The sequence below is a fragment of the Hippopotamus amphibius genome, chromosome 2, assembly GCF_030028045.1.
Source record: "Hippopotamus amphibius kiboko isolate mHipAmp2 chromosome 2, mHipAmp2.hap2, whole genome shotgun sequence".
NCBI lineage: Eukaryota > Metazoa > Chordata > Mammalia > Artiodactyla > Hippopotamidae > Hippopotamus > Hippopotamus amphibius.
In genome coordinates, this window is record NC_080187.1 from 203,627,852 (window position 1) to 203,647,913 (window position 20,062).

General features: G+C 33.4%; 1 protein-coding gene across 2 annotated transcripts in view; it reads right to left on the reverse strand.

Moving 5' to 3' along the window:
* Positions 1-20,062, reverse strand: part of VPS13C (vacuolar protein sorting 13 homolog C) — a 186,053-nt gene that overhangs the window by 154,383 nt on the left and 11,608 nt on the right. For both annotated transcript variants that reach the window (XM_057722664.1, XM_057722666.1), the window contains exons 3-6: positions 17,985-18,027; positions 14,433-14,528; positions 12,945-13,046; positions 2,328-2,437 (exon numbers count right to left, since the gene is read on the reverse strand). In XM_057722664.1, the coding sequence (XP_057578647.1) occupies positions 2,328-2,437; positions 12,945-13,046; positions 14,433-14,528; positions 17,985-18,027 (351 nt within the window). The remainder of the gene's footprint in view (positions 1-2,327; positions 2,438-12,944; positions 13,047-14,432; positions 14,529-17,984; positions 18,028-20,062) is intronic.

Below are 20,062 nucleotides of genomic sequence, written 5' to 3' on the forward strand. Positions count from 1 at the left end.
ACAAGGAGTTGCAGATAAAACTGTGCCACTAAGTTATTTTTAAAACATTTAAGATTTTCACGTTTAGAAACGTGAACTGTCTCTTTAAGCCTTTAATTTCCTTGACACTTTTAAAATGGTTTGTTAGAAGATACTCAAGATTCTTAATATTTAATTTCCTCAATCCCTTAACCTCCAAATCTGCCAATGTTAAACTTCTGATCTATTTCTGATCTTCAATACATAAATTATACACAGTGTTTAAACTGTGCCATGGTGTGTATGATGTCATTACTTTTAACACCTCAGAGATGTCCAAAAGTCAGCGTTTTTTAGGTCATGAAAGAAAACAGGGAAATGAGAGAGAGAAGAAAAATCATAATGCTCTAAATCATCCACCAGGGACTTGAGTTTAATCACATATACCCTTCTCCAACAGGAAAAATGCGTGCTCTGGTATAGCTGCAAAGCATAAAGAGATTTGTGAGCTTTGCTTTTATTACCATATATATTATGATCTGTGGCAAAACGTATTTTCCTTCATTCCCATATTTATCTTTTTATACCTGTGGATATCTAACTCAAAATAACTTGCAGCTATTTCAGAATGAACTAATAAAACACAACTCAGCAGCTAACACACTACGCATAAATTACTGCTATCATACAAAGAGCATCTTTGTGATAAATCATTATACTTCCCCACCCCCTTTCTATACTTTTCACTATTCTTCTAGACATAGTAATTAAGGTAATCACATTGAAAGAGGCATGATATAAGGAAGATCCCTTTGTGCTTTCAATTTTTTTCCTTTAGATTATTTTAATATATTTTGTCACTGACACCAATTTAAATCCAATTGATGTTACTTTTCCCACTCCTATGCATCTCTGTATTTTTTCATTAAAGAGACAGAAATAATGTACATTTTGAATCGTATTTTCTCAATAAAGAGAAGCTTAGTTTAAGTTTAAACTGAGATTATGATTCATCAACATGCCATTAGCTTTAAGAATAATTCTTGGACTTGAAGACACGGGGTAGGGGGCGAAGGGGAAGCTAGGACAAAGACAGAGAATAGTATTGACATAGATACACTACCAAATGTGAAACAGCTAGTGGGAAACTGCTGCATAAAACGGGGAGATCAACTTGATGACGGGCAATGACTTGGAGGGATGGCATAGGGAGGGTAGGAGAGAGTCGCGGGAGGGAGGGGATATGGGGATGTATATATAAACACAGATGATTCACTTTGTTGTACAGCAAAAACTGGCACAACAGTGTAAAGCAATTATATTCCAATAAAGAGCTTTAAAATGTGAAAAAATAAATAAAAATTTAAAAATTTAAAAAAATAAAAGAATAATTCTTTTACTCCCATGACGGGTTGAGTCGATTTCATTTTCCTAAGTTTGTTTTAAACAAGGTGATTTATGAGCCATGTTTTTTAGATATTTATTTGTTAGCAAAATCCAGTCTAATGACTACAGAAAACCAAAAGATAAAGTCAGTGTAAGACAGAGATGGTGTATCTTAAAAAACTGCAAGTGTCTTACTAAGTTACAAAAGGAACTTATCAGGAAAGTAACATAAATTCTATACATGGCAGGACGACTTTAATTCAATCCAAACTTAAACTAAAAAGAAAAAAAGAAAGCAAGCTCATTTTTGGAAAAGATGAAAAAGCATTTCCAATTTGTTAGGTAAATGAAAAAATTCAAGGCTTCGCATGTATGTTTCAAACTTTAAGATAAAGCAGTGCATATTAAGTTCAAAATATTTATTACATTTTAACTAAAATTAATTAGTAAAACAGTTCTTAATCAACTAATGTTAAACTTCTTGGTTATAAATGAAGTGTGGTTTCTAAATATTGCTGCACTTGTGCGTGAGTAGCTGTGGGTGTTAAAATCCACCGTGGTGGAATGTAAAGCAAGACCAGCAGCCAAGTGACCAGGTTTTAGTCCCCTCTCTACCACCTACCATTATAACCAATTACTTCATCACCTCTGGAAATTGTATTGTCATTATTAAAAAAAAAAAAAAAGTTCCTTAACGTTATATTAGTCTAAGTCTTTAAACAAAATTCAAAATAAATAATAGAGGAAAACCCAAAAAATCTCTTCAATTAGCTTTAGAAAGGAACATATGGTGTTTTATAATATTTACACACATTGATGCCAGATGAAAAAGCCTAACATGAGTAAGGAGATATGGTAGTGTACTAAGGAGGAAAAAAATCTATCTTGGATTTAAAATTGCCTTGTATGGGCAAATCAAGAATCAATGTCATAAAATATACTTAACCATACATAACTTAAACCAAGTAAACTAAGGTACTTACATCATCTTCATATTTAATGTGAATGTCTGTGATTTTTACTTGTACATTTTTAATTACTTGAGTTGCCAATTTTTCCAAAAATGTATCCTTTTTGGCTTCTTTTGGTTTATCTATAAAAAACAGAAAAATACAAGTTCAAGAGTTGAAATTCTCACATAGTTCATAATCAATGACCAAAGGATAGCTAAGGCACTACTCAATGGAAATTATAACCTATTCCAGTGTCCTTGTTCTACTTTAGATTTTAGATTTTAATATGCATTTCCAACTTAAAACTTAATTTGTGAAGTTACACTGTAATCTAACACTCATTTTACCTCTGAAGACAGAAATCAAGTGGCAATGTGTATAAAGAACACACGGCATAAAAACTACTTTTACCTACCTTTTGAGCGATCAAGACTTTTAAAAGGTTTCTTAAAATGTTTTTTGTGCTTTTTACGTTTACGTCCTTCTCAGTGGAAGCATTTTAGTGAGAAAAGGATAAAATTCAAGTTAGCAGACTAGAGGACAGAAAAGAAAACAAGAGACTTCTTCCTGACAGCAAATTTTGATACAATTCACCTTACTTTATTCTAAACTGACCTGTTATTTCAATACAAGCAGAAATTCACAAACTTTCTTTAATCTAGAATAATCTTCTTTAATCTAGAAAATAACCTGGCAAGTGCAATTATACAAAACTTGGATAAAATATCCATACACAATGCCCTTCGTAATACTTACGACTTCTTACAATATAAAGTTTAATTTTTTCATTTCAATGTTACCAAAATATTGGAAATGTAATAACGACAGGATGTAAGACTTTCAGGGAAAGGTTTTGATAAATGTGTGGTAGAAACACAAATGAAATGAATGGGTAGGTTGCTGGCAGATGACTTCCTCTGGATGATACAGCTCACAGGCAGAATCCTTTAACGACTTGAGGATATAAAGAATACAAAAAGGGCAAAAAATGTACATGGAATTGTACACTGAAATTAGCTTAATAATTTCTTTAACACCTCATCCACTTTTATTCGGCACTGCCTCACTTCACAGCATTAACCCAAACCTATCTTACCCAACTTAGAAATCTTTACATTCCACTGCCAACTACACATCAGCTCCAGTGCACACTCTTGGGGCAGCCTCTGTATGGTCTCCCCTACCTCCAGTCTCCACTCTTACCTCCGACCTAACGTCCTTCTATACTGCTACCAGACTTACATTTCTAATACTATTCATGGCCTGTTAATCTCCTGCTCAAAATTCTTTTAAAGGCTCTCTGCAGCCTGACATAAAAATGGGAAAGTGTTTGCATGACACAAAGAAGGTCTTTTCACAATCCAACACCTACCTCCCTGTCCTGTTCTATCTCCCGCCACTTACCCTTGCACTGGATACTTCAGCAATGCTACTTACGCTTTCCAAACATAGCTTTCTAATGCCTAATGCCTCTACACGTATCATTCCCTGAACTTGATTTCCTCTCCCTTAAGTTCTTCACCAGGCAAATTCCTAGGAGTCTTCCAAGTCTCAGGTCCAGCACTACTGCCTGTGTAAAGACTTCTTCGACTCTGCCAAGCATCACCAAGGCCATCTACCCCTGCACCTTACACAGACTTCTACTAAGCAGTGATTATACTGTACGTGAAGTGTGTGCACAACTGTCTTGTGACCAGGCAGGAGTCTTCATTAGGACAGGAATTATCCTAATATCTAGGCACAAAACACATGATACATGTGTGTTCAAAGGAATCAAAGAAATTCACATCTAAACATTATAATATGTAAGTTCAGTTAATGTTATATATATTTGAGAGAATATACATGATATTTAGCTTGAAATTTTAAATTTGTTCTTCCTTGATGTTTTAAAGCAAATAGTCCTGCCACTACAAGAACTAAGAATCAAATCCCGTATTTTAAGAATAAAACGTTAAGTTTCAAGAAGAAAATATTCAATAAACATATAACAAAATCTGAACTTTGCTATTACCAGTAGTTCTTGTCATAGTGATCTTCTCCAAATCTTTTTCATTTATAAATTAAACATTCAGAAAAAGACTAAGTTCTCAAAGAAATACCATTTGAAAAGAAACAGCTAAGAAAGCTAGAGTAGCCCTGAAGACCATCCCACTTTGGTAGAAACCTTTCGGAGACAAGAGTTCAGCTGCCTGGGTTTAAAGTCTACCATAACTCACTCTTCCCACCTGACCTCCTGTTATCTTTCTGGTTTCACATTTGTCCTAGTGCCTTGTTCTGTCTTTGATCTCAATGTTAGATGCACCATGTTTAAACATTTTCCAATAGTTGCAAAATCTAATCTGAATACTACATACTTCTTTAGAGAGAGTTTCTATTTAATATGACAGATAACAAATTTATGATCCCCAGTCACTCTCTAAAGTAGTTCTCAAATGTTTTAGTTTCAGGGTCCCTTTAATACACTTAAAATTTAAGAACCTTAAACAGTTTTTCATTAGTGTGGGTCACAGCTATTGATATTTACCATACTGGAAATCAACACTGAAAATCTTTTAATATTTAACTCATTGAAAAAACCCATTATGTGATAGCACAGGTAACATGTATTTATGAAAAATAGCTATATTTTCCAAATAAAAAGTCGTAGTGAGAAGACTGGTATGGTTTTACAATCTTACAAATGTCTTTAATGTCTGGTTTAGTAGAAGACTGCTGGATTCAGATATCTGCTTCTGCCCCTGCTCCTTTGGGATATGTTGTTTAGATTGATGTGAAGAAAATCTGACCTAACTACAGATGTGTAGTAGGAAAAGGAAGGAACATTTCAAGGTCTTTTCATGTAATTATGGATACCACACCAAACTCAACTAGTGACAGTTTCTTAAAGCTGCACCTTGGAATCTGAAACGCTTACCAGCGAATCTTTTGTCCGAATTAAAATCCATCTACCTTGCACTTCTATACATTCATAATTTTTTACTACACACTGGTAATATGGAAATACTGCTTCATTGAATTATGCAGATCTTACAAATCTTGTCACTTTATTATTTAATATCAAAAATCACATTGTTAATACCACCACAAATCTCATCAGAAAAGTCTTCAAGTATGGGAAGCCGTCAAGCTCAAGGTGGCAAATACAAATTCCCCCAAACTCTAATTTTTGTTCAAAAGCTCAAATCTTATTGCTGGCAACAAACACTGTCAGTTGTTTTTTCTTAAAGTTGTATTGTTGAAAGGTCTACCAAACACCCAAATCTGAGTAATAATAGTCTCTCAGCCATTCTTCCAAGTAAAATGGCTTTCCATGAAAAAAGCCACTGGTTCCACTGACAACCCAAACAACTGCACAAGGATTTTTCCCTGAGGCAGTTATCCTGCTCCCAGTCTGCAAAAGTGCCCTGTGTGTGCGTCCTCTCTTGTCACACAACTTCAAAGACACATACGCTCAAGAGCTGTAATTTATTAAAATTAAAATTTTTCTATTTCATCAATGACATTCTTAAGTAAAATTGGTGCCTTTTCCATTTTACTTTGTTTTTTACTGTGAGTGATTGGTAGGGAAGAAAACAATGGCTACTAGTAGCACAGTTTGGGGCCACTGTCTCAATTCACGCTAAGGCAGCCAGCAATTTCACAAAACACTGCTTTTGCACCATCAGTACCAATGTCAACACAATGAAAAATCAAATAACGTCTTAGCATTACCATGAAAACAGTTCTGACTTTTTGAAAACAACTGCTCTAGAATTTTTTTTTTTTAACGAGGAAGGAATATACACTCAGAAAACTGAAAAAAGAAACGAAAGGATTATAAAGTACACATAAAGTCCTGGACAACTAAATAAAGATATCATCAACAAAATTAACTATTCTCATTTCAGAATCATCTAATTCCATGCCTGGTTTTTTTTTTAATCCAGGCTAATAATTCCTTTTTGGAACAAGAGGAAACTCTGAATCAATGAGATTTTATTTTATGGTGACCTCTGTTTTGTTTTTAGCAATGCTGCCCAATGATTTTCTTACATATTTGAATGGGCCAGTGGAATTCATTTGTATCCTGGAGGCAGGGTGCTCCTAGTAGGATTAGCAAACACTGCCTCTGGCAGACTACAGAAAGCTGGTTCAATAACAGCCTACAAAATTGGACAGTGAACCATGAGTATTTCCACACTATCTTTTATATTAAACAAAATGACTCTAAGACAAATTAACATAGTCAGCCACACTTACTCAAGGGCCAGATTTGTTCAAAGAGAAACTGCTTTCTGGGTAATTTCATTCAATGCTCTGAAATTTGCCATGCAACTTATTCTTCCATTTGTCATAATGAACCTAAACATTAAGGAAGTTTCTAGCAGCAAAAGTAATTCTATCATAATGCTTATTGTTTACATTTTGAGATAGAGACCCCACTTGCCATTTAATCAAAACAAATTTTAAGTGTGACTGGGTTAATATAACAAGTTCCTAAAAAGTTTTAGAAAATATAGGTAAATAAATTATTGTTTAAAATACTAGAAAATTATTGTTTTAATGTGCTTGGTAAACTTCCTAGGATACAAAAGAATCCTACTGTAAATTCTAAGCAGTCAGCCTTCAAATTTGCCTTCTGTGAGGCTGTCCAGGACAGCAGTCTACAGGTGCCTCCAAAGCTACTTCCCTGAGATGAAGCAAATCAGGGAAGACATGAAAAGAAAGTCAGAAACATCTCTTATCAAGGTTCAAGTCTCATTCAAAAAAAAAGGTTCCATTTTATTGCTCTTTACAAATCTGAAAACCACTGCTATCAGAGAGGAACTGCTTAATTGAGAACCTACTATACTACAGAATTAAAGTCAAAAAGGCAGTCCAGATTTGAAAGTTATCTCTAAATCAAACTGTAAGCTTCGTAAGGGCAGTAGATTGTGTCTCTTTCAACCCGTGAATATTCAGCACCCAGCACTGTGCTTGCTACTAGAAGACATTAAGTATTTGGTGAATGAATAAATGGCTGCAGAAGGTAGAGAAAAGGAAATGATGGTAAGGGGAAAGACGCATTACATTTCCATATTTTCTAAAAGGATGACATGTCATTTGAACTCCGTTAAAAGCACAAGCATGGATAAGAATATAATTTTGTATGTAGCTGAATATAATTAACCATGCATACCCACCAGGCTTGACGTCCTTGTAAACAAAGTTTTCCAAGCCATATATGAACTCCCCTGAACGTGCGCCTGCATCCGCATAGCAGCAATAACCAAAATGCAAAGCATTTAAAAGACACCTTTAATTTCACACATAAAGTATGTCTAGACTCAATTCAAAGAATTAGAAATAACGTAACAGAACAAGTAAAATCCAGTGACACCAAAACAACGTACCTCTAAGGAAATTTCTCAGTGACACCATTTTCATTCTTTCAACCTACAAACTTTGTTTTCATAACATTAAAACAAAAATTCTTAACAATTAAAATTATAACAATAATTTCGAATTAAGCAAAACAGACAAATATCAATTATGGCTAATGTCTCACTGATTTGCCAAATTTTCAAAGAAAGCAAAAGTTTGCTGTGTTGGTTCCCTTTTTCCCCACCATTTTGCCCATTTTCAGAATGAAATATTGCTGTGATATTTATGCTAATTTTAGGGTCAGCTGAAATGAATTCATCTTACTCTAGCGTATGTTCCCTTTAAGACACATTGTCTGAATCCTTTCTATCCACCCTTGTCAGCGATGGCTAGGCAGCACCATCTTCCATTTCCCTCCTCACATCCAGCCTAGACACCACCACAAGCTTACCCTCCTAAAACACACCTGTGATCACGTCACTCCCTGGATTTTTAAAGAAAAAGTAAAACTTACCGACTTTCTCACTGACTACCCATTAAAGTTCATTACAAGGCAGAGTCGAGAGCCAGGTCGAGTTCAAATTCTAGCTCTGTCATTTTCTAGCAGCATAACCTAGCACAAGTTATCTCATGTCCAGCTTTCTCGACTATAAAATGGAAATAAAAGCCTTTACATCATAGAGTTAGGGCTATTAAATGAGTCAGCTGATATAAAGCATTTTGAAGAGTGACCCACAAATAGCACATTCTCAATAAATGTTAGCTGCTAGCTTATCATCATCACCATCACGGCACTCAGATCTCTTAAAGCTGACCTTAACTTAGCTTTCCAACTCACATCCAGCTGCACTATCAAACGCCCAGATTCTTAGCTGCTCCCCTATACATGGTCTATACTTTTTCATGACGCTGTCCCCTTTTACCTAGAATGCCTTCTCTCCCTTCTGCATCCTCATCCTTTAGACTCAGCTGAAATATAAACCTTCACAGTGTCCACCCTGATCTCTGGCTGAACATGATATGCCCATTATGAACTCTGTAACACTCTATCTATTCCTCTTTGATGAGACTCAACACTCTCTCCTATTTATCACTGTACACAAGGTCTCTGACCGTAGGCTCCAGGACTTTTCTAATTTTTGTGTTTCCAACAGTGTGTCGAACGGACTGGCATCAGACTTCTCAAAAGTACTGGGAAGTTAGAAGATTTTGCCTTCAAAATTCTAATTTTAAATCCAGCATTCTATCCCCAGCCAAGTCAAACAAGTGTGGAAGTAAATTACAAAAACTTTCAGACTTGAAAGGATTTTTACAAATTATATCCAGTGCATCCTTTCTTAAAAGCTATTAGAAATGCTCTAGCAAAACAAAGGAACAAACTAACAAAGAACAAAAGGCAAGGGACACAATGAATTAAATACAGAAGAGCAGTGAAGACCAGTTCCAGGATGACAATTATATAGCAGAACTGAAACAACAACCAGTTCAGAGAAAGATCTCCAAGAGGGAAAGGGGTACAGGGAGAGGACCAACAGATGGGTTTGAGCAATTAGAAAATAACACTGATAGTCATATGATAGGTAGATTTCATGTAGTACACAAAAAGAATTTGAGATAATTTACACAGAAGACCAGGCAAATAGGAAAGAAGCATTTACAAATTCAAGAAAAACAAAAGGCTGCAGAGCAAAGGAAATATATTACATTATTTGACCTATGCAGTGAACAAGAATTACACTGTCATAGTAATATAAATTTTGACTCGTAATTGGCCAAAAATTATGATATAACCATATTATGAGAAGATAGGGGAATTTAGGGTGAAAAAAATGGTAAGAGAGGTAAACTCCTTAACTACCTTAATGGGAAATCCAAGATAGTGCCTTACATTAATAAATTAGACAACCACAGAATGTTAATATTTCTAAAATGATGGTTCCCTCTAAGGAGTGGATCTAAAGAGTAGAGCAGTGTGGAATAGGAAACTGACATTTTTCATCATAAGTCTTTTTGGAAAAGACATGGATTTTGGAGTTAAATGTTAACTCTAAAATGTTTGTTTTTTTGATAAAATTAACACTTTAAAATACATAATCTACACAGCATTTGAAAAACCTTTTGGCCTCATTAGGAATTTAGTATTTCCCTTTACTTTACAATAGCCTTTTCAGGAAAATAAACTCACTACAATGAAATAAAAGAAGAAAAATATCAAGAAGTTTATTTTTACAGTTAAACTAGCTCTCTAGAGATGAATTTATAGTTACATTTCAATTTTCTTTTTTTCCCACATAATAGTGGGCAGCACTCTGTTTTAACAAATGAAACAAATCAAGTAAGAATACTTTTTTAAAGCAGATCAGCCTGAGGACTCCATTTTCATTTTTATCATCTACTGCTTATATGTGAATCACTTCCTCTCCTTACCTCCTGGTCTCTATACACATGCGATAGTGCTTCTGTGCTTTTAAAAGCAAGAAATAAGTGGAAAAATAACAAGTATGAAAAATAAAGTACGGTAACCAAATCAAAACTATTAATTAATAATGGTGAAATGGCAAGCACCTAAAGGCCAGGGCTGTCTTTTATCTTCATAGGAATAATATTATATGAAGATAAGATCCATATTCACACAAACTAGAAAAAGAAACTTAAATGTAATCATGATGTATTTCAAAAATGTATTTCTTGACAATTAAGGGGAAAAAATCTCTTATCAACTTATTTCCCATTTCCTGAATTTGTCTCTTTTATACTTAGAACATTTTTCTGACAAATCTAATGTAATAATGTTAAAACTGAGTTTCACTTTCTGAATTTTAGTTCTAGCCCAACAAAACCTAAATTTTATCATCGAGGAAGCTGCAATGCAATGACTATATACTATATAAGCCTAACAGCCCCATTCACACAAGCTTAATATGTTCATCCCTATAGAGTAACCAAATCACCTTTAATAGCCTCTCTGTCAGACCCATTCATATAAGTATTGAAAACCCAGGAGTCAAAATTTCATAGGCACTTAATATTGATGATTGGTGATGACCTAGAGGGGTGGGATAGGGAAGGTGGGAGGGAGGCTCAAGAAGGAGGGGTTATGGGGATATATGTATAAATAAATACAGCTGATTCACTTTGTAAAAAAATAATAATAATAATAATAAATTTTTTTAAATGTATAGCAGGTTATCACTTTGCTGATTAAACTGTCAACTACTAAAACAGGAGAGAGTATATACCATGCTTTTTCTTACAGTTCACCGGAAACACTAAAATATTTTGTAAGCAATCACAGCTATTTCCATTCCAAAAAAAAAAAAAAATTCAGTTCGGGGTTTGTTTCTAAAGAGGGAAAATATAACTTAATTATACATATTATAAATTATAAATGTATTACTACATGTTACAGCAATATATCCAAGCATATATAAATACACCTATTGATGACTATATATAATTACATACATGTGTGTTAAGAAAACAGATTTAATCTGAACTGATTCAAGAAAGAAATGAAATTCTAGTGCTCTCCAAGCCTTTTTCCTCATTTTCATAAAACTACTTCTAATTAACCAAAATTGAATAAAAAGAAATACTCACACTGAATTGTCATAAAACAAAACCACTACCACCTTGCTTAATTTGGCACATAAAAGTAATAGAAATGAAGAAAACTGCTTTCATGGAAATACAGGTGCTTAAGTTTCAGCAGAAACATAAGATATGCTTAAATATGAAAAGAGAAAGGAAAACAAACGTTCAGGCTTTTTAAAATTTCTACCATTAAGATAGCCTCTGTATTTTAAGTACTTTAGTATTGTTTTTGTAAAAGAATCAATAACTCTGAATAAGACAAAAACACTTGTGGCAAAAAGAATTAGAACCATGCTAAAGAATTTTAAAAAGTAAGCTATTTTTAAGAGTGATTTCTTTTGTGTGTGTGTGATGTGTCTTTTACTTTTTTATTTATTTTTTATTTATTTACACTTCAATAGTTTTTTTTTTATTTTTTCACCTTTATTGGAGTATAACTGCTTTACAATACTGTGTTAGTTTCTGCTGTACAGCACAGTAAATCAGCTATATGTGTACATGTATTCCCATACCCCCTTGCTCTTGAGCCTCCCTCCCACCCTCGCTATTTCCACCCCTTAGGTCTTCACAAAGCATCAAGCTGATCAAGTGATTTCTTACTGACTTAAACATCAGCAACTTAAGCTAGAAAAAGATATCGTATTATAATATCTAAATATAATTTCTGTCATTTCTAACTCAACCTTTGCCATATCTTTTAAGAGAGACCAAAGAGAAATGCCTTAGCATTTCTAGTACCATCTTCTTTCATCACAGAAATATATAGATACACTACCAAATGATGCAAAAATGATGTAAAATGCTATTAATTCTTACTCCCCATCAGCAATCAAGGTAAGATTTGACTTGAAAGAGAAAAACAAACTTGGAAAGGCTTGGAAAAATCCTTCAACTCATCATCCTATAGACTACTCTTTTTCATTCCATCCTTATTCTTCTTCCATAAATCAAATTAAAACAGTCACTAGATTTATTTTTAGATAAAAACAAAACATTAAAACTTAAGATGTTAAAATGCTGATATCTGAAAACTCAAGTTTTTAAAAAATATCCTGTATAATATAAAGAGTTAAAGCTAAGAAAAGAATTATAGCACCATTTCCTCTAAATATTATTTTACTATATTAATATACTGAACCAACAACAGGTGACAATGCAGACAAAGAAACCATTAACCTTTGGCAAAAACAAACAGGCCTGCAAGACTCAAAGAACCTGGAAAGTCTCCATAAAGTAGCATAGTAGAAATGACTGGGAAGAGAGTAAGAAAATTTAACAGGCAGTGAGATAAAATAATCACAAAGACAATGATTCCTAAGTGTGTCATTAAAACCTTTACAATCAATACTGTTAGGTATGTTTTTTTTTAAGAAAATAAATTTTTTGTTAGTTATCTATTTTATACATATTAGCATAAATATGTCAACCCCAATCTCCCAATTTATCCCAACCCCAACCGCAGCTTTCCCCGCTTGGTGTCCACACGTTTGTTCTCTACATGTCTCTCTATTTCTGCCTTGCAAACCGGTTCATCTAGAAAAACGGTACAGATGAACTGGTGAGATATAATTTTAAAAGAAGATTCTTTCTTGGGAACTACAGCTTATGAAGGCCGATGAAAGAATCCAAGAATCCTCTTTATAGACCATTAACTATATCTAAAATATAGGTATATATACGTTTATCTAAAACATAAACTTATTGTACCTTTCTCTGCTGCTTTTTGAAGGGCTTCTTCAATTCTGGATAACTCTTTCTGTTTAATATCTTGCAAGGATTTTTCTTCCTTTTCAGCATCATATCTAATACCTAAAATATACAGTTAATTCACACATCAAGAAAGGCAATTAATAAATAAACAAAAAAGAAAGTTCAGCCTCATAATATTGTGTGTGTGTGCGTAATAAGTAATTTTTTGTAAGTCAAAAAATATTTATTTTCTTTAGATTGGCTTTACAAAAAGTTTAAACATAAATGCTTTATTTACAAAGCTCGTATCAAAAGGAAAAGGATGGAAGGACAGGAATTAAAGGGAGAAAGAAGATAGGAAAAAGGATAATTGGGGAAAAGAGTGAGTACGAAGGTGAATGGAAGGAATAAAGAGAAGGCAGAAAATACACCAAAGAATGTTCAGTTATTATATCTGAGTGGTAAAATTTTGAGTAACTACAAAAAACATGTAATATCCAATACCAGCTGGTATCAATGTAAGATTGATAAAAAGACTTTCAGAAAGTAATTCAAGAATATGTGTCAACAATCATAAAATATATATATCCTTTTAATCTAGTAATCTCATTTCTGATCAATTATCTGAAGGAAAACATAGAATGAGAAAGATATCTATAAGAAGGAGTTTCTAATGTTCACTGTAATAGCAAAAAAGTTGGCAGCCCCTAATGGAATATCATGTAGCCTTTCAAAACTGTCACTATCACCATGAAAACTGTGAAACATACCAAATATATATGTTAAGCAAAAAAGCCAGATCCATGTTGTATAATATATATAATGTGATAAATGCTACATGAAATCAAGTATGCATACAGTAAAGACTGGAAAACAAAAAGTAAAAATAAAAATTGTGTTTCTTTTATGGTTGAGAAAATATAACTTTTCCCTAAACTATCCAAACTTTTCTTAACATTATATTGTTCTCAAACTGAAAAAACATTAATAATGAAATATATTACTTTAAAAAAAGTCACTGCTTTAAAACATTCATTAAAAATTAAAATACTATAATTTATAATGAAAAAAATTACGTACTTTACACACATTTTTGAAAGAACATTCTCTCAAAATCAGAAGCAACAAAATGGGGAAAAAATTTTCCAATCTGTAGATTAACACATTTTTTAAAAACTTACTTTCATTTCCAAAAGTAAATCTGTCTAATGCATCTCAACTTAATAGGAAGCCTTAGTTGTAAAATAATTATTCATAGAGAACAGAATAAATTTTACAAATGGTTGAAATTATTCTTTCCAACAACAGCATAAAAATAGTTTACATAAAATGTGGCAATATATACGTGTGTATATGCAAAATGTATGTATTGTATATGTGTACATATATGAATATGATTAGTTTATATTATCTTCTATTTTACTAAACATATTAAAATACTTTACCTAGGTAACTACTTAATTTTACTATGATGTTACTGAATGGTTATAACCTGAAATAACATACTTGCTCCAGGGACAACAAGCAGGTATAATCCCTCTAGGGTTGCAACAACAGCTTCTCCATAAAGGTTCTTCCAAGGGATCTTCAAAGTTAATTTATCTAAAGAAACATAATTTCAAACTTCTTATTTGGAAGCTCAAGAAGATATACACTCCTCATTTTCCATTAAGAGAAAAAGTACACAATACCCTTCATACATACACTATACACCTCACTCAGAAAAAAGAAAAAAGAAAAAAAAACCCCAACACAGTTTAAAACATCTTTTCCATATTATATTACTATTAGAAGTGACTATTCACATTGTGCTTTATATTTTTCAAACTTTTTGATAACTATTATTTTATTTAATATTTCCAAACTGTAAGAAAAATGAGGCAACTATTACTTCAGTTTTGGAAAAAAAAAGAAAACTCAGTCCCAGACAGGTTAAATTATTTGCTTAAGTCCACCCAAGTCATCAATGGAACCAGAACTGATGGTCTGAATACTGTACATGCTGTTCTAGCCACACCTACAACTTGATCTCTACAGCATTAGTGTGAATAAGTATCTTTTCAAGATCCCAGTAGCTGAAGCAGAAACACAGAGAAGAGTACCAAAGGAATAGAATTTTGACAGTATGCCAAGTTGCTACAACTAGAAGAGGCCAACCCTAAAGGCAGGGTATACTGTTTTATGAATACTAGTATTATGAGTTATAGGAGTTCAGACAAGTTATATTCCAAATATCTACTTATAAATCACATGAAAGGCAGAACACATCTTCTCTCCTAGAAACAATTGTATTAATATTAGTTCCTTCAGAGACTTGCCTACAGAAACTTTCTCACCTGTAAGATAGATGAACTATGACCCTAATTGTCACTAAGCCAAGTCTGGAGTTCTATTCTCAGCTAAACTCTGAAATGGGCAAAATCTGTCCTTGGTATCTTTCCATTTAGTTCTTTACTCTCTTCCCAGTCTCTGGTATGCCCTCTTTCCAGGTCTCCAGGCAGCCAATATCCCAATCTGCCCTCAACTGCAATTCTATCCAAACCTTGTCTACCCCTACAATTTTCCATGTTCCAAAACTAAATACCTTCTCTCATCACAATTTAAAAAATAATGATGCTATAAAAGCTATAGTTCTCTCAGTGCTGCTGATTAGACTCTCAAAAGAATCAGATCCGACTAAGTCATGCTAATGTGTGAATGACTAAGCTACTTATACCACCAGAATCACTGGCACTTTTAAATAAAGACGCTCAAAGAACTGTTAAACACGATAAGAAGCTGAAGAGAAATAAAATAATGCAGCGTAAGGGAGGATATCTTGATTCACCTGGATGGCTATGGAGGCAAGCCAGGTTTAGCTGGGAATCTTACCAAGGTTAAAATCTCCAATTATTCCTCCAGCTAAATTTTTACTTTTCTCCAGCCTATAAACCTGATGAGTTCCTCATATGGTTCCCACTTCAGAGGAGCCTAAAGGTAATGCCAGTATACTTCTAGGTCATTTCTAAGTCTATGGATTTTATAGTGAGTACCACATATATTTACAATAGATAGTGTTATATTTTTAATTAACTCATCAACTCCTAAAAACTGATTTGATTGCCTTCTTGGTGAGCATGAGACTGAAATATTGGGAAATGCCCCTTTAACATACCAAAAAAGAGATTATCTGTTCTCCAAAGCTTTTCTTCTCTCCATTTACCCTAACTCATTATCCTCCCATCCTTAATTATTCTGAATTCCACTGACATTAAGTTAGTTATATTACTGCCTTCCTTTCACAGATCAGGAAATTTTAAATTTCTAAGTAAAAGGAGTATCCACAAATATGTCTAGCTCTTAGAAAACCAAAACAACCTTGAGCATACTTAACCACATGAACTCTATAGGTTAGGTGTAATATTTAACCTAAGAGTAATTTAATAACTAATACAAATGCCCCATAAACACCAAAAGAGGGATAAGTATAAAGAAAATATGCAAAGGGTCTCTCATAACTCAGTGAGTAACCCTGAAGGAAGCCATTAAATTCTTATAATACTTTAAAAGTAAAGAGAATAAATTCTGAACTGTTAGATAACTTCTTCCAAAATATAAATCTAGTTGTAATAATATAATGAATAATGTGTAAGTTCTTCAGTCAAATATAACTCACCCAATACCGTGGAAATGAGACTGCAATATTCTGTCCTAATTTTAGATCTCTATAACCTTCTTTGAGGACAAAGATATCATATTTACCCCTGCTGCTCCCACATCTATGTATGTCGAAGGGAAAAGAATGAATGAATGGCTATAGCTTCACTCGAGGATTTCAATTAAGCATGTAGTGCTACAATATTATAACAATCCAGAACACTGCTCAACATCACCACCTCACAAAGGACAACGCTCTGTGTAACAAACAAAAATTATAATGCGTGCCTTAGGGATACTTTCAATCTAAGGGAGTATCTCCTGTTTCAAGAGAGAAAAAAAAAAAAAGAAAATTTATATTAAAATTTTTAAACTCATATAAAAGGAACACAGACATATGATATAATGTGGATCCACAGAAGTATTCAAGTAATTACTAAGAGATGCTGGAACAGTAAAAGGCAAAGCCTCCCTTGAGTACAAAATAATGAATGAAGAAGGAAAGTGAGGTGGTGAAGTAGCAGGGTGATGGGGTTGGAAGGAAGGATAGTGGCATAAGAAAATTCTAAGAGTAAGTCATTTAGGGTTGTAATTCTTATTAAAAAAAAAAAAGTAAAAACCAGGTAGTATGGACTAGTTGAAATGATTTGATGTATTAAACTTCTTATTGAAAAATTTCTCCAACAAAGATACATACTTAGTTATGGATGATCTTAGCGTAAGAGTTTAGCTGCAAAGAAAGACTTTGTACTTAACAAAACACATCCTCTATACCTTCAGTCCCCAACATTTTCAGCACCAGGGACCAGTTTCATGGAACACAATTTTTTCATGGACTGGGCGGGGGAGGAGCGGAGAGAGAGTTTCGGGATGATTCAAGCGCATTACATATATTGTGCACTTTATTTCTATTATTATTACATCAGCTCCATCTCAGATCATCAGGCATTAGATCCAGGGGGCCGGGGAACCCCTGCTCTATACCACACTGCTGCACGATATATCACGTGAAATGGCTGAACAAAACATGACAGAAACAAGCTACACCTAAATTCGCTTTACTAGAGTTTGCAAATTACTCTATTTTGACATGTAAAAGAAAAAACACACACACCATTTTCATAGCAATTTTGAAAATGAAGATATTTTTGTGTGGTGGAACCAAAGCCTTGAAAAATATCACTGCAATTCAAATGTCCTTCCACCTTAAAGGGTAATTTTCTATTCTTTTGTCAAAAATCTTGATGTATCTACTAAGGTATGGTATACATTAGGTTCAGAACCCAGAAAGCTCCAACCAACACAGACCAAAAGTCTCTCACATTTTTGTTCAAGCTAAAAAAGATGTTTGAGATTAAATAACAGAAAACATAAAAAACTAAAAGGACGAAGAATAATTCAAATGAATAGGGAAGTACTCACCAATTTGGCCAGCCTTGACTTTAAAAGGAACATCCAATCCACTCTTCAGAAGGAAGAAAAAAATTAAAGAACATCTTAAATTATTAAGCGCCCTCAAATCACCTCTGTGTCATCACTTAAATACACAATCATCTCTAAGAAAAAAAATAAATTTTGTATATTTGACTAACTCATAAAGGATATGTTTGATGGCTGAAAAAAGGTTTTTATGAACTTAAACTTAACTTTGAAGAAAGAATTCACAAAAGAAGCAAAATTATAAATAAGAACAACAGAAAGAGTTTGTAGTTAAAGAAAATAATTGAGTAAACTGGTTATTTGTTTTAATACACCAAACCAAGCCAAATGAAAATTTCATGGACTTTTAAAATAACAGATGGACACTGCTCATGTGAAATACTAAACGAAAAGAAAAGGAAGATTCTTTTCACTTAAGTTGAAAACAAAAACTGAACAATGACTCTTTCTCAAGTAAAATATTCAGTAAATGAATAAACAAATCTTAAGAGAAAAGGCAGATCCCCAACATGCTATTCACCATATTGCCATTTACTTTAGATAAGTTACTAACAAGTACCAATCAATAATAATGAACTTTTACTCATCTAGGTTTCAAATCACTACAAAGTTCAAGCAACTTTTTTATTCACAGAGTACTAAACAATAACTGATATTCACAATGTTCACTTGAATCTTTAGAATTATTAAAAATTCAACAGTCAGAATAGCCTTTCTGTTAGGTAGACCTTCCACGTTAATACTATAGAAAATCTGGCAACTGAAACACATACTTTAGGTAACAACTAACCAGTTAATAATTATCTAAAATAATCAATTTACCCACTCATCTGATTCCTCAAGATGAACAGAAACTTAACAAAACACTAACAGATTTTGATAATAAATCTTTTTTTAGACCCAAACAAAAAATCCACACTGGTGACGAGAGAGCAGCTCAACCCTCCAGGGACTGGGCAGGGGAGGGGGACAGATAAATTCAAGGGTCTTCGTACAGGATACAAATTGAAAATTATACACTTCCATAAGTATGGTCTCACACTCATTTTAATCCTGAAATAATTTTTCACACAAAATAAATATAAACGACCCATATCAAGGTAAAACCTCACCAATCCGGATTAACTGGGAAAAGGGGGCTAGTATTTAATCATAACCAAAATTCAAATTAGTCTAACACAGAGTTTAACTTGTCACCTAAGTTATGTTAGATACATATATACTATAACCACAATTCTACTTAGACTTATTATCTTCTAAAATATTTTTGTAAGTAGAGAAAAAAATAGCCTTTACTCCAATCTCTAGCAATGGAACCTTAAGTTCTAAAATTTTGGATAAATTTTAAGTTACAGCATCCTATATAAAGAGAGGGAAAGGTAATTTAAATATTTTGAGATGTCACTACTTGCCAGGCTCTACTTTTTATCTTATTCAAGCTGCAAAGGCACAGAAATATTATAGGTTTTTGTATTACTAAAAATGATTAAACTGATGCTCAAAGAAATCAAGAAACTTGCCAAAAGTCACACAGCTGGTCAAAGGCAGAGCCAGCACTCAAACCCAGGCTGGCCAGAGTACAAGGTCCATGACCTTTCCACTATGCCTATAACAAAATAAACTGTTACTTTTTGAGTTCTACTCCTAGATCTTCAGCATCCAAAACTGGCTTCCCTGAGACTAGTCATGGGACCACTTTGCATATAAGGCTCTCCCTAATTACACATTTCATCATGTAGAAATTCAACCAGAGGTCAAAGCTAGGATACAAAACATAATGTAGGTTAATTATAAATCTGACCTATTGATTAAAGAATAAACTAATTCTTAAGACATGTCATAACCTCAAATTAAGTCCAACAGGCTAAAACCAAAGGCGGGTGGGGTCTTGGAAGATGGGGAGTTTTGTTTTCAGCTCAGTAGTAAATGACCCAAATCACTCTCTAGAGCTAGATTCCAAAAAATCTATTTTACCTCTTAATATTACCATAGTATTATAAGGTTGGACTGCCAATATATTTCCAAAAATACAATTATTTATTAGACACATTGCTAAAAGC